We start from the raw sequence: 14,103 nt of genomic DNA, 5'->3' as shown, positions 1-14,103 counted from the left end.
TACAGCACCATCTGGTGGCCAAAGCAGGTGCCCAAAATAAAACAGAATCTCTAATCCTTGTTTATTCTCAGCCAGGGAAACCAAGGGTGATGTGCTAGTGTGTTCAACCAATCAGATGAGTTGCCATGAAAGAAGCTACTCCTGACACCTTTCAGGAGTAGCTTCAGGGAAGGCCAGAAAGGTGTTGTTTGAAAATGAGATTTGCAGAGAGTAGATTTGATGGTTCAGAGGAGCTCTCAGAGTGTGCATCTTAAAGTGCTATCAGTTATCTTGGAAGAACAGAGGAGACCCGCTGTGTGGGCTGGGAAGCCTGCATTTTTGAAGGGACATCTAGCAGGGTGTCAGGCCTGCAGTACATGTAAGATTAAAAAAAATAAAAATGGGAATATATTCTTCAGATATCTCTGCTCCCCCGCCCGCCCCCCGCCCCTAACCCTAGGTTCTTTGATGTATCTTTGGAGCGGGACTGCTAGTGTAATACATAGGCCCCAATCCAACTTCCTTTCAACATGATAGGGGCATATTTGCATTCAGCCTACCAGAAGAATGCTTGATCACTGAAGCAAAAATTCAGAGCTCAATGTGAGTAGATTCTTTGGGGAGTCTAACATGTGAGCTTTTGGTGTACAGCAGTTGGGATGCTGTACACAGGGAGAGTTTGTTCTACCTCATTTTTTTGTTAAGTATATAATAATAATAATAATAATAATAATAATAATAATAATAATAATAATAATAATTTTATTCTTATATCCCGCCCCATCTCCCCGGAGGGACTCGGGGCGGCTTACATGGGGCCATGCCCAGACACGACAGCACAAATCAGATAAAACATTAAACTGAGCAGTAAAACTTCAACATGATTAAAAACAGTCATAAAAGTCAATATACACAATAATATTAAAATACCGATTTGGGTCAAAAGATTAAGTATACCTTATTCAAAGTGCTTAGGATCAGAAATATTCCATATTTTGGATTTCTTTTTGGATTTTGGAATACTTGCACACACACATACATACATACATAAATACATATATATTTATAAAAAATAAAATATATCTTGGAGAAGGGACCCAAGTCTAAACATGAAGTCATTTGTTTCATATACATCATACACATAACTTGAAGATAATTTTATACTTAATATTAATAATGTTGTGTGTGAGTTAGAGTTTGTGATTATTAGAAAGCGAAGATGTCATTATTTCAGCCACTCATGTGGACAATTTTGGAATATTTTGGCTCTTGGAATCCTGTAATTTGTTTGTATTCTAAGAATTCAGGCAGAGACTTCACAGCTTTCTTGCAAAGTTAGAGATGTTGCCCAGGGGCACCCAGTTAGGGGAACCCAGTGAACTTTGTGGTTGAACAGGTCGTGGGCCTGGGTCTTTCACATCCAGGCCAGTTACTGTTACCACACCTGAGATGCATAGCTTTATTGTATGCTCTGTATATGTATATGTATCTTTATAACCAGGCTTTCTCCAAAGACTTCAAGGCAGCATGCAGCACTGGATTTGAACTCAGTTCTTCCCAGTCCTTGTCCAATACTGAGATCACCAGACCATATAGGAATCATATCAGGATTGTGGGAGACTGACCTCCTTGTGACTTCATTTCTCCTGATTTTGCTCCATTGAGCGTAGAGGCAACGCTGGGCAGGGAATGCTTGCCAACCTTTGTCTTTACATGTTGGGAACTAACCTGTATAACTGAATCCTCATCTTCTCCCTCCCTTCCTTTACAGCTCACGCCTGGAGGTAAGGCAGCCCAGGCGGGTGTGGGAGTAGGTGACTGGGTGCTAAGCATTGATGGAGAGAGCACCAGCACTATGACCCACATTGAAGCACAGAACAAGATCCGTGCCTGTGGGGATAAGCTTTCCCTCAGCTTAAGCAGGTAAGTGATTGTCATTGAGGCTTTAGGAGATGAATGCTTTTAGTGGTGCTTTTAGGAGCATGATAGGCTCTGTAAGAGCAAGAGTTGGCCCAGCCCAAAATGACCTTTTTGGGCTCAGACCCAAGCTTTGGAGCTACTTAATGCACAAGAGTAAATACCTTGGAACAATTGCCTTTTTATCTCACTTCCCAGAATCTCCCAGCTAGCATGGTCTATACCCGTATTGCCTAAGAGATTCTGGAAGTCATAATCCAAAAGCGGTCTCAAAACCTGATAGAGCAGTAAGCTAACTATTTTTCACATTGCCATTTAACAGAAAGAAAACTTCCATTACTTTGCTGCAAGTTTATATCCAGGTATGATTAATGTCATATCTACGTATCCTTTCGTATTTTAGTCCAGAGAGACTGCCACCTTGTGTAACAATAAAGTCAAGGAAACTTAAGGTAGACAATTTAAGCCAGAGGTTTTAAATTTCCAGGCCAGAACTGAAGATTCCCCCCAAAATAAAGACTTATAAAGAGGTGAGAGATTTGATTGTCACATAATTGTCAACTGTTTTTGTGATTATCAGGCTGCTTAGATTATTTTTGGTAAAATATTTAATACCCCAATCATCAATTGCTTCCAGATAAAGATCTGTTAAATGCTGGACATCACAAGACATCGTATAGCTACCCCACTTCTTCTTTCATTGAGTTTTAAAAAATTAAGCACATTAAAGGACAGGAGAAATGGTGCGGAGACGCAGGAGGGTTACAAGTAGAAATGTGTCCATAGAATTGTAGAAGCAAGCCAAGTCTGTTTGACATTATAAACAACTGGAAATGTGTGCAAAATGAGAACTCCATAAGTTGGGTTGGCAAAAACATCTCCGACAAAACCTTTGTGAACTAATGCAATGCACTCTCTTGGGCTTCTTTGAACGTGTCTTGGAAACAGCGACCAACGCAGATGCTTTGTTTGGTGCTCAGCCATTTGAGTACATTACACTGATTGTCTACATTAGCAGCACTCATTGCCTTTGAATTCCAGCCCCATTTCCAAGTGCTGATATTGAGCTTAAAATACCTTAACAGCTGGGCACCAAATTACTTCAAGGCAGGGTAGGTAAGGTCCAGGGGCAATTTTCCACCTCTTGGACCTGCTACGGGCCTACCACGTTCAGAATGAAACAAAGTGACAAAAGATCCAATTTTTGTTCCATAAAACTACCCAGGGTGCATCTTTTCAAAAGAGAATCGCTGCTCTTGGAGGCTTAAATATAGATGACTAAAATACAGGCCATATATACTTTATGTGACCACAGGATCCAGTGACTTTGTCATGCTCTAAAAGGAATGAACTCTTATGGGGTGGGTGGAGGAGAACCTTTTAGAAGGATCTAATATAAATATTCCTGTGCATGCCTTGTACTCAAAGCAAAGTGAGAATTGTGTATTGGATCAATTCAAATTTTATCTCAATGCCACTTTATTTGCTTCTTCACTCTGCAAAAGGCAAACTCAAAACCCTTTCCTCTAGTACACAGTTATAATACTGTGACTCCACTTTAACTTCCATGGCTGCATCCTATGGGATCCTGGAGTTTGTCGTTGAGAGAGGGCTATTTAGGATTCTCAGCCAGAGTTCCTTTAATGCCTTCCCAAAGAATAGTTCCCAGGATCCCATATAGGATGGAGCCATGCCATTTAAAGTGGACATCATAGTGCTATAAAATTAGTGAGACTGAGGACTGACTGTCTGCCAGAGAATGATCTGAAGACCAGGAGAATTATTGGACATACAAGCAAATAGTGTAATTTAAGAACAAGGAGAATGTTGGAATAAGAACAGTTTGCGCCAGAGAGTTCTTTAAATCATGTTTGCCCATGCCTAATATATATGCATTATATATAATATAATATATAAACATTTCTTGGGTCTCCATGAGAAATCTTTGCTTTAAAAAGGACTCAGGGACTGAAAAGGTTTGAGAACCCCTGTTCTAGAATGATATTGCTAAACTGCAACTCCCATTTGTGTTAGTCGGTATAGCCAGTGATGAGGCATACTAAAAGTTTCAGTTCAACAACATCTGGAGGGCAAAAGGCTTTTCACACCTGTGCTAAAAGTATCCTCTGCTACTTTCTTGATTCCTTACAGTGTGAAAGGGACCAGGCTGCTCACTTGGAGTTGCTCTAGGTCTTTTACACAAGAATTGTTTCTGCCTACCCTTGCAGAGATCCCTTGCACCAAGTATCTGACTTGCAGAAATCTCTCCCTGGGGCTAGGTAGCAGAACAGTTCCTGCCTTTGGCTAACAGCAGCTTTTATTTTGCAGAATCCAGAACCTCCTGGGCAAACCTCAAAAGGTACGTGTTCCTCTTCTTTGTTGGTATTCATTTTCTCAGTGATATAACTGGGTAGTAGCCCTGAAACATTGCTGGGGAAGACTATTCCCTTGATCCACTCTTTTACTGTTCAATGCAAAAAGGAGGATCACAGTATACAGAAAACTTATCCAATTCACTTTAGGTAGCATCTGCCTTGTTCAGAGGGATATTTTAATACCAGTAATGCTGCCTCTTCAGAACAAAAAGGAATAACAGGCATATCTGCTTTAGGCTTCAAAGGCTTAATGTGAGTTTTCTTTTAAGCCTGGGGCAGACATTCCTATTCAGTTAACCAGATAAATAATGTACAACTTCAAACTTGTTGATATGATTGTAGTTTTCAAATGGTAATTTCCTAGTCACCCAGCACTTTCCTTAATTTTTGCATTTGTTGGCATCCTGTCTTATTGCAGACCTTTAGAGCTATCTATGCACCGTTCATTTCAGCCTGGGAATGCTGTTTCTCTTGTTCTGGATTAGAACAAAAGGGCTGCCTCCCCTTTAAAATCTCTGGCACCTTTATTCCTTGTGGGTGGCCCATCCACTAGATTGTGCCACAGGCTGCCTAGAAAACAGGAGCTTCAAATAGGGGTCAGAGTAAGAAATATAGTTGTCCTGATCCACAGCAAGCTGGAGATGATCTTGTCCTTAGTAGAGAAGCATATTGATGAAAGTGTGTGGTTGTTAGCCACCTTGAGTGAGGAGAGAAAGATGGGGTATAAATAAAGTTGATAATAATAATAATAATCATCATCTTCCATTTTCCCTGCCCGATCTGTAAGTACTCATCCTGCCTTGCAAAGGGAGCAAAGAAATTCCATCCACCTGATCTGGTTCAAGACTGTGGGGAAGAAGGGCTTCCTCAACATTTCGTTTGGGTTTGGTTGGGGAGTACCCCTGCTGCTCAGTTTGTTCAGTGGATGATGGCAGTTAGTCGTGGCATCGAGTGGGCCAGGAAGGGAAATGCATGGGTTTTGCTGCACAGTGGCACAGCATGTAAACTGTACTGCCTGCCCTTCTTTCAAGGCTGGAAGGGAGGCAAGACATGTCCTTTCTGAAACCCCCACCATTCTCCAGAGAAACTCCTGGGTCAGTTCTAGTGCACTTTCACTTTGCAAATGGATGGTGTTGAACAAGGGATGACAGAAAGACATGCCTCTGTAGTAGGCATGGGGCACACATCCAAGACATTAGCATAAGTCTTGCCTCCTGCCAGTCAGGGGCGTTGATGGTTGTGGCTGTTGCTTTGACAAATAAAAGAACACTTCTTGCCTTCAAGCTCAAAAAATTGTTTTAAAAGTAGCCTGGCTTCTCTCTAGGACACAATGTCATCCCCTGGTAGCCTGATGCTCTTGCATGCCGCCTGCTGCGTCAGCTTGCGTGTTGTGTGTTTTTGTTTTCCGCTCAGGATGCACTTCCTTCCTCTGAACCCCCGAAGTATAACTTCGCTCCCAGTTCTGCCCTCAACAAAACGGCCCGGCCCTTTGGAGTTATCTCTGCTCCAAACTGTCAGTCTGGGCCAGTGACGAAACCTGTGCTGTACACACCCTCTGCATCTGTCTGCACCACACAGCACAATGGGTATGTTGCTGGACTTCTAGGACGCTGGACTGTGATGGGTGAGGGTGAGGTGGGCTGGGATGATCTCACTGCAGAACACCATCTCATGCTACTTGTGTGTCTGAACATGTGTCTTTTCCATGGGTGGGTGTGGGTGGCACACCCCTTCACAGCCAAATGTGTGGCCATATTAAAACATCTGGTGTTGCAGTGACCTCTGATGGCTGCAGTTAATATTGCAGTGCTTACATCCAACAAAGGCCATATTGGATGTGATGTTTGCTCCTGAATGCCTGATTGAAAGCAAAGTCATTAGCAGCTGATATATTACCAGGTTTCACTTATTTTAAATGTCTTTCATAAGCAGTTGAGAATATGGTGGCACATCCCAGGACTTCCACCTCTGTGTTTTGTGTTTTCTACTTGGGGATTGGTATGAGGATTAGAAGAGTGTAGTTTCCCAGTGTACATTTCTCCACCTTCCTGTCCTGCGTGGCAAGCTACAATATAGTTAGCTACCCTAAACTGGAAGACAGAACCTCTTGCTCAGTTCTTCTCAGGACCTATCCAAGCAGGTGAGATGCTGAATGGCAGACCTCAAATCCCAACATCTCTTTGGGTCAGATTCCAAGGCTGTTCATGTCTTTTCTACCCACTCCAGGCTTTTTATGGGTTTTTTGGGTGGGAGGTTGTTTCCAAAGCTGTCATCCTTAGCTTTTGTTTTAATTTTAGCCCCCCCCCCCTCCCCGCAGTTGTATGTAGAGAGAGGAGCCATCATGGGGATGCCTTCAAACCTTTGTTTAACAAATTTCTGGATTCACCAAATATTGTCTCTGCAATATTTCAACAAAATGGGACCATAAGGGTATGAAAAGGGAATGATGCCCAGTCAAGGAAGCCTAGTACATTATCTTTTATCATCTTGCCCTGAGCCATACAGGCAGGAAATGTTGCCTACGCTGCATGCCTTCTTAGTGACTTAGAGACCCTCTTTTGTGCTAGAGCAGTGGTTCTCAACCTGTGGTTCCTCAGATGTTTTGGTCTTCAACTCCCAGAAATCCTAATGGCTGGTAAACTGGCTGGGATCTCTGGGAGTTGTAGGCCAAAACACCTGGGGACCCACAGGTTGAGAACCACTGTGCTTGGGGAATGAGGTGTGGGTAGGCAGCCTTGCTTTAGTTTAATGTACTGGCTTTCTAATGGACAGGCCTGATCAGCTCTTTCGCTGCCAAGATGGGCTTCTTGTGGCTGAAAATCTGCCCCGAATGCTTGACTGCATGCGAGTGGGTGGAAGTTTTTTTAGGCTTTTAGATGCTGCTGAAAATAGCTCTGCTTTGGGTGACTCCTTTCATGTGGTGTGTTGAGGTGACATTGGCAGCTTCTCTTCAGGCTTGTGCTGTGCTAGGTGAACTCCAGGACAACTCTGACACACATACACCCATATGTGTGCTATGCCAGAGTATGGGGAAGTTACTTTTTCAGTCTACTATTCTTGAAATCTTCTTGCTACCTTCCCAAACTCTGTACTATGCCTGTTGTTGATCTGCACTAGATCTTCTTGTCAGCTAGAAATCTCAGACTAATGGACATAGGACATAGTCTACATGTCAGCAGAAATAATGATGGTGCTTAGTTGTCTGATAATCACTGAGAATTGTGAAAATCTCTGCCTGGAGTCTATTTGTAGATTTTTAGAGAATGGGGATTGGATGTAAGCAAACAGGAACTCTTTGGAGTAAGGGATTGCTTCATTTGGGCATTTCTCTCTCTCTTTTTCAACAGAGGCTCACTGAAGCCTTGAAATGTACCTGTGAATACTTGAGACCATTGTTTCTCAACCTGTGGATCCCCAGATGTTTTGGCCTTCAACTCACAGAAATTCTAACAGCTGGCTGAGATTTCTGGAAGTTGTAGTCCAAAACAGCTGAGGACCCACAGGTTGAGAACGACTGCTTTAAATATTTGAATTTTAGGCATTTTAAAGTGTTTTTCTAGCTTGTGTCCACTAACATCTTCCAAACGTGTTTTAACTAAATCTCCTATCATCCATGATCAGCATGACATGACTGAAATAGCTGGGAGTAGTGGAGATTGTTATGCAGCAATCTGAAAGTCACAAGTTGGGGACTATGGATGGTTGACTGTGGAAAATGGAAAAATCGATATCATTGCCTTATGGCTCTAACTTGTCATTGTCTTTCCTGTCTCTCTCTCTTTTTCTCTTCCCTTCTTTTCTCTCTCTTTCTCAGGTGCAGAAACCTGACAAGTCAGTACGCTTTTTGGCTGGTCTGTAACTTGTCTTAGTAGTAGTTGCTTGCATGTTGTAAATCCTGTTGACACCTGGAAAAATCTTCTAATTCCCTGCCATGCTTCTGACTTTACTGATTTCTCACTTCCTATCTTACCCCACCTGGGGAATAACTGTAGTTGAAAGGGGTGAGAATATTTCCCCTATTCCCTCAAAAACCCATATGTGCCTGTGTGTAGGAGGAGGGAAGGAGAAGACAAGGCTATTTCAAGGCCAGTAATGGACTTGGGTGCAGAGGTCTCTTTCTTTCCCATGATAAGAAGGACACCTTATTCTTTTCCTCTTGGGTAGACTCACTTCTGGGTTGTGCCAGGTGTCTCATCTGAATGACGGCATGCTTATATTCCCTGGTAGCTAGTCTGGGGTGAAAAGGCCTAAGTATTCATGGGAAGAAACTGGTTGGGACATGGTTGCTGCCCTGAGGCTGAGGGTTGTTGCATGTTTGGTTTGAGGGAGTTTTCAGGCACTTCCTCTGGAGCGGGATAGTCTGATATGGATACAGTCATGAGCTCTATAGCTGTAACTGCCTGACCTAGATAAGGGAGAGGAAGTGGTGCTAAATTTGGCTGTGTGGTTTGTCGTCTTCACGGCACAGTCAAGCTGCTACTGCCGCCACCACCTCCAGTAACTTTTCCTGTGAGCAGCAGCCAAGATGTCAACTTTCATCTGTGTTGTCCTGTGAAAGGGGATGGCATTTCTTATTTGACCTGTATTCTTCTTTTCTCTAATTCTCCTGCTGTCCCTGGGCTCAGGGTTGATGCTCATCCCCCTGAGGTGAAGGCTCCACCCCAAAGCAACCCTGTGCCTGATTATGGAGATTACTACCTGGAAGACCAGTAAGACTTTGGAGGGGGCGGAGGATGGGGTAGCAACATTCAGGGAGTCTGGGCTGTGTTTCTTGCATGACTTGCCTCTACTGCTGTACCATGGTTTCCTGTGAATATCTCTTCCTTTCTTGTTTGGCTACAGTAAGACTCCCTTATCCATGGAATTAATATTCACAGTTTTACTTACGACCCCAAAAATATGCCCCCTCCCCCAAATCATTTATGGGCCTCTCTAAGTCCTCCAATGTGATTCTGTAGAATCTCTCATTCATTAGTTCTGTTGGCTAGGGGATTCTGGAAGTTCGAGCCCTAAAAGAAAACTTTTCCAAGCTCAGTACCCACTTTTTGTAACTGTTAGTTACATTTACTAAAGGGATATTCAGTGGCCGAAGGCTGTCTAGTTTCAGATATCAGATATTGGGCAAATTCTTTTATTTTATACCATAAGGAGTTAAAATGTGGCCCTCCAAGTCTTGCTCAGCTATACTTCCCATCAGCCTCTACCATTGACCATGCTGTATTGGGGTTGGTCGTCTAACACCCAGTAACTGCACCATGCCTTTTACCTTTCCCTTGAGCTTTTTGGATTTATTGATATGGCCACCATAGATTTACAGGAACTTTTTAGTTTAGCTCAGCCTTTTATGCTTGCACTTTAGTGGCTTGAGTTGCCGGAGATATTTCCTATGTTTTTTGCTTCAGGTGCCAGAGATTGAACTTAATATGTTATCCCCATTCTCCAAAAAACAAACACCAAAATATGTTTGTTTATCAATATAAGGAACTATGTAGTTAACCACAGTTGATGGAGTGTGTACTCTTAAAACTTGCAAAAATAGGTGTTTTGTAATGTGTGTCTTTTAAAGTGTTTCAATATGATTTCTTAGGACTGTAAGTCCCAGAATTACTGAGCCCTCATGGCCAGTGGCCATGCTAGTCTCTGGGATCTGTTATCTAAAGAACTAATTTAGCTCCAGACAGAATTTTAGGATCTGTTCACTGCCTCTGCAGGGCAGGTTACTTAGTTGTGCTTATTCATTCTGATCTTTAGAATTATGAAACCATGGCCCTGTCCTGATTTGTGCAGGCACTGACATCTCAGGCTTTTGGCTTGATACAGTTTGTATGTGTCATGCATGCCTGGCAGCCGCTCTTTCTAGTACAGCCCTGGCTGAGTGCCCTTGTCTGTTCGTAGGCACTCTCTCCGGCTGATTAGCCTGCCAGCCTTCCTTCCCAGTGACTCCAGCAAAAAGAGACTTATTGAGGACACAGAGGACTGGCGACCACGGACTGGCACTACCCAGTCCCGCTCCTTCCGTATCCTGGCCAATCTCACAGGCACAGAATTCAGTAAGTTCCTCCTTCTTGGGGGACTGGTTTGGTGGGTGCTTTATTTTACTTTGTTCCTATCTCTGGCTAAACCTAGCCAGTGAAGCTGCAGGAAGTGACAGGTATTCAATACCATCTACTTCAGAGAGATATTGCAGTGATGCCTGAGCTGTTAGAGTGACTCTGGCCCTTGTCCACGTGTATTTTGTACCCTGGCCAGTTGGTAATGGCCACTTTTGAAGGCTCTGCATCCAGATTGTCCTGCAGCCATAACTAGGAGCATGTGTTTGTGCCTCTTTCTCTCTCCCCCCTCCTCCCCAACTTCATTGGCCTCATTCAGTCTGTCTATGTGCTGCTGCTATAAGAGATCAGCAAGCACCTCATACTGCTTCCCTCGCATAATGTTGGATGCCCAGTCCCTTTATCCTCTGGGGAATGTTCTTATTTTCTGCAGAATTTCCTTTCCTATTCTCTGCTCAGAAACCTTTAAAATGGCTTAGCTGGCTCAGGGCATGATACTGTCTCTCTTTCCTTTCCCTCTGCTGCTGCCAGTGCAAGACCCAGATGATGAGCATGTCAAGAAAGCCAGGTAATATGCCCCCACCCCACCCCCAGTTTTGCTTAGGGCTAGAAGAGTGGACTTTTGCCTCCACTTTCTACTCTGCAGCTGCTGGAGATTAAACATGAAGTCTCTGCCTGCAGAGCCACTTGTCCCTTACCAGGGCTAGTATAGCCTTTCTGTTTGCTGTGGTGGAGGGGATGAAAGCTTCATCTGGTTTTCTTATGTTCTGCTGTTCAGTAATTTGAGGAGTGCATGAAGTGCCTCCCTGTTTATCTTTCTTTCCCTCAAACTTTGCCTTTCCCTCTGCCTGTTCCTTTGTTTTCCTCCTTCTTCTTTTCCAGAGAAAAGTTTGTTACAGAGCTTCAGAGCCCCCGTTACACTCGTCTGCGTGACTGGCACCACCAGCGATCGGCTACCTCTCTGAATGTGCTCTCCTAAGCAGCCTAGGACAACCCTGTCTTGCTTTTCTGATTCCACCCTTCTCTGTTACATGTGATGGGGAAGGGTGCAGAGTGTCTGATTCAGTCTAACTATTGAAATGAAACTTTTAAAAACTTAGAAATCTACAGCAACTCCTTGTGAAGGAGTTACTGGCCTGTGTGTGGTGGGATGGGGAATAACTTGGGAGTGGAAGGGTATTACTGAATAGCCTCTCACTTTGCATTTAATGCCACAACCTCTAGTCTTATTTGAGAAAGCACTTCGTACTCTCGTTGGGTGGGAAAATGGGATTCCCCACCTCTGGAGATGCTCTGGCACTTGGAAGCCACTTTTGTTATTTATTTGTTCTCTGAATAAACAAAAACTGGCCACAGAGAGCTCTGTGCACCCTGATCCTCATATTTCACTGAGGAGGTTCTCCCAAAGTAAGCTGCTATTGCACAGAGGCTTACTGTCCTTCCTTTGGATTGATGGTGCTTGCTGTGTTTCATGAGCTGCCAATGTTTCCCTTCCTGACTGAGCATTTCAAAGAAAGAGGAGCCTTTTCCAGCCACGACTTTGCATCTGGCTGGAAATAAACCCTTCTTGCACTGCATGGCTTTTTCTTTGTGTCTTTTCTAAACTTGGGTTTTTCTCAGTATCCCAGTGCCATGGTTGGTACAGCTTATTAACAGCAGGTGAAAGAGCCAGAGTGAATGAAAGTTCTTCTTCTTCTTAACAGTCTCTTCTGTCTCTTTGAAAGCAGTTAATAATCTAAGTGGCCTTGCCTCTCTTCTTTCCTTCTGTCCCGTGAAAATTTGTTTTTTCTCTGTTTGTCCCTGCAGCCATTTTTCTCTAAGAGGGCTGAAAAATAACCAGAACTTGCAAAATGATCTTGTAAATTACAATAATGTGTACGCCAGTGGTTACCAATCTTTGATCCTCCAGGCGTTTGAGACTTCAGCTCCCAGAAAGCCTCATCAGCTTAGTAAACTATCAGGAAGTCTGGGAGTAGAATTCCAAAATACCTGGAGGACCAAAGATTGGGAACCAGTGGTATAAGCAATATATCTATCTCTATCTCTATCTGGTCAGACTTGTCCTTACGCGTGAATAACACTAGTGTGCCTTAGTTTTGTAAAAGGCTAGTTCTGAATTCAGTTACACTAATAGATAGATATTAATTCTGGATTGGAGGAGACTCCTTGGAGATGGGGCTTTACCTCTAGAGCATTTTTCATGCCTCATAGGACAATTAGCCCAGCACATGGAAGATATCATGGTCCCTTTCTCTAAAAAAGTTTTTGTCATTGTTTTGACTACATGCACAACACAGAATTCAGCTGTTATCTGTAGATTGCTGTAATCCACCGCCTCCAAAATGCCTGGAACCACTATTCAGCCAAAAGTTACCCGTCTGGTGGAAGGCTGGCTTACTGTCTTCTGTTTTGTAATAAAAGAAGTAACAATAAATGTTCCTGTTCTCTTAACTGCTTTCTGACTCTTTATTATGTTGCTTTGGTGGGCAGAATTGCATTGTGTGGACAGAATTGTTCCATAGAGTAGGCCTCTCTGCCATCATTTACAAGACACCTCAACAGCATTTATCATCATAAATGTCATGGTTCGCTGGTATTCTGGTCTTCTTTTGTGCGTGGAACCCTATTCACTGTCCTCTCTTTTCTCTGTGTGTTATTTCTGCCATATAATCGTGGGGGGTCCTGCGCTTCTCATATCAGGTTGCTAGCAATCCATAATGGGCAAGGAACATGGTGGTAGTGGTGGTGATAGAGCCTATCAGGAGTTACCCTTCTACTCTTGCCACAGAATGCATATCGACTATATTGTTAGCAGATTGCCTTGACTGTATCGTAGACTTGGGTGGCTGAGTAGGGATGCACAGCAGAGGTTTATTGGGGCGGGGTGTTGCTAAACAGACAAATACATGGGCCCTGGTGCAAATCAGGCCTGAATTTCACTAGAAACCAAGATAACTATGCTGAAGCTGTTGTAATTTGGACATATTATGAGAAGATAAACCATCCTAGAAAGATAAGCCATACTAGACCTCACAACCTCTGAGGATGCCTGCCATAGATGTGGCTGAAATGCCAGGAGAGAATGCCTCTGAAACATGGTCATACAGCCTGGAAAACTCACAGCAACCCAGTGATTCTGGCCATGAAAGCCTTCGACAACATATACTAGAAAAGATAATAATGTTTGGTAAGCTAGCAGGCAGTAGAAAAAGAGGAAGATCCCATTCCAGGTGAATAGATTCAATCAAGGAAGTCTTGGACTGAGTCTGCAAGACCTGAGCCGGGCTGTTGAGAATAGGATGACTTGGAGGTTTCTCACTCTTGAGTTGTCACAAGTCGAAGTCAATTTGAAGGCAGCTAACACAACCACAAAAGCATCAATTCCTCATTTGTCAATAAAGCTGCTGCTTCGTGGTCTCTGTAGTTAAGCAGTTGCCTCTCTCTGCCTTGAAAGACTGCATAGTACAAATCTTGCTGAGCTATACTATTTCTCATGGCAGGAGGGAGTTACCTTGCGGGAATAAATTTGTTGGTTTTTTGGTATGTGCCTTCAGGTTGTTTCTGATTATCACTAACCTAAGGCAAACCTATCAGAGAGATTTCTAAGCAAGCTTTGTTCAAAGAGGGTTTGCCTTTGCCTTCCTTTGAGGCTGAGAGAATGCAACTTGTGCAGGTCACCCAGTAGGTTTCCAAGGCTTAGCAGGGATTCAGACCCTGGTCTGCAGAATCATAGTCCAGCGCTCACACTTCTACACAAAGGTGGCTCTCTGTGGGAATAAAAA

The 14,103-nt window shown here is 43.4% G+C and overlaps 1 protein-coding gene across 4 annotated transcripts in view; it reads left to right on the top strand.

The window, feature by feature from the left end:
* Positions 1-14,103, top strand: part of pdlim7 (PDZ and LIM domain 7) — a 55,091-nt gene that overhangs the window by 31,517 nt on the left and 9,471 nt on the right. Inside the window, exons 3-9 of one of the 4 annotated variants that reach the window (XM_016991550.2) lie at positions 1,751-1,902; positions 4,225-4,255; positions 5,685-5,857; positions 8,897-8,980; positions 10,167-10,321; positions 10,853-10,889; positions 11,204-12,772. In XM_016991550.2, coding sequence (XP_016847039.2) covers positions 1,751-1,902; positions 4,225-4,255; positions 5,685-5,857; positions 8,897-8,980; positions 10,167-10,321; positions 10,853-10,889; positions 11,204-11,300 — 729 coding nt within the window. In that variant the 3' untranslated portion in view covers positions 11,301-12,772. Of the gene's footprint in view, positions 1-1,750; positions 1,903-4,224; positions 4,256-5,684; positions 5,858-8,896; positions 8,981-10,166; positions 10,322-10,852; positions 10,890-11,203; positions 12,773-14,103 lie in introns of those variants that run through there. The other 3 variants (XM_016991551.2, XM_016991549.2, XM_062970175.1) reach the window with 3 other exon arrangements.

This window comes from Anolis carolinensis, chromosome 2 (assembly GCF_035594765.1).
Source record: "Anolis carolinensis isolate JA03-04 chromosome 2, rAnoCar3.1.pri, whole genome shotgun sequence".
NCBI lineage: Eukaryota > Metazoa > Chordata > Lepidosauria > Squamata > Dactyloidae > Anolis > Anolis carolinensis.
The sequence above is the reverse complement of the archived record's forward strand: the minus strand, read 5'-3'. Positions and strand labels throughout refer to the sequence as shown.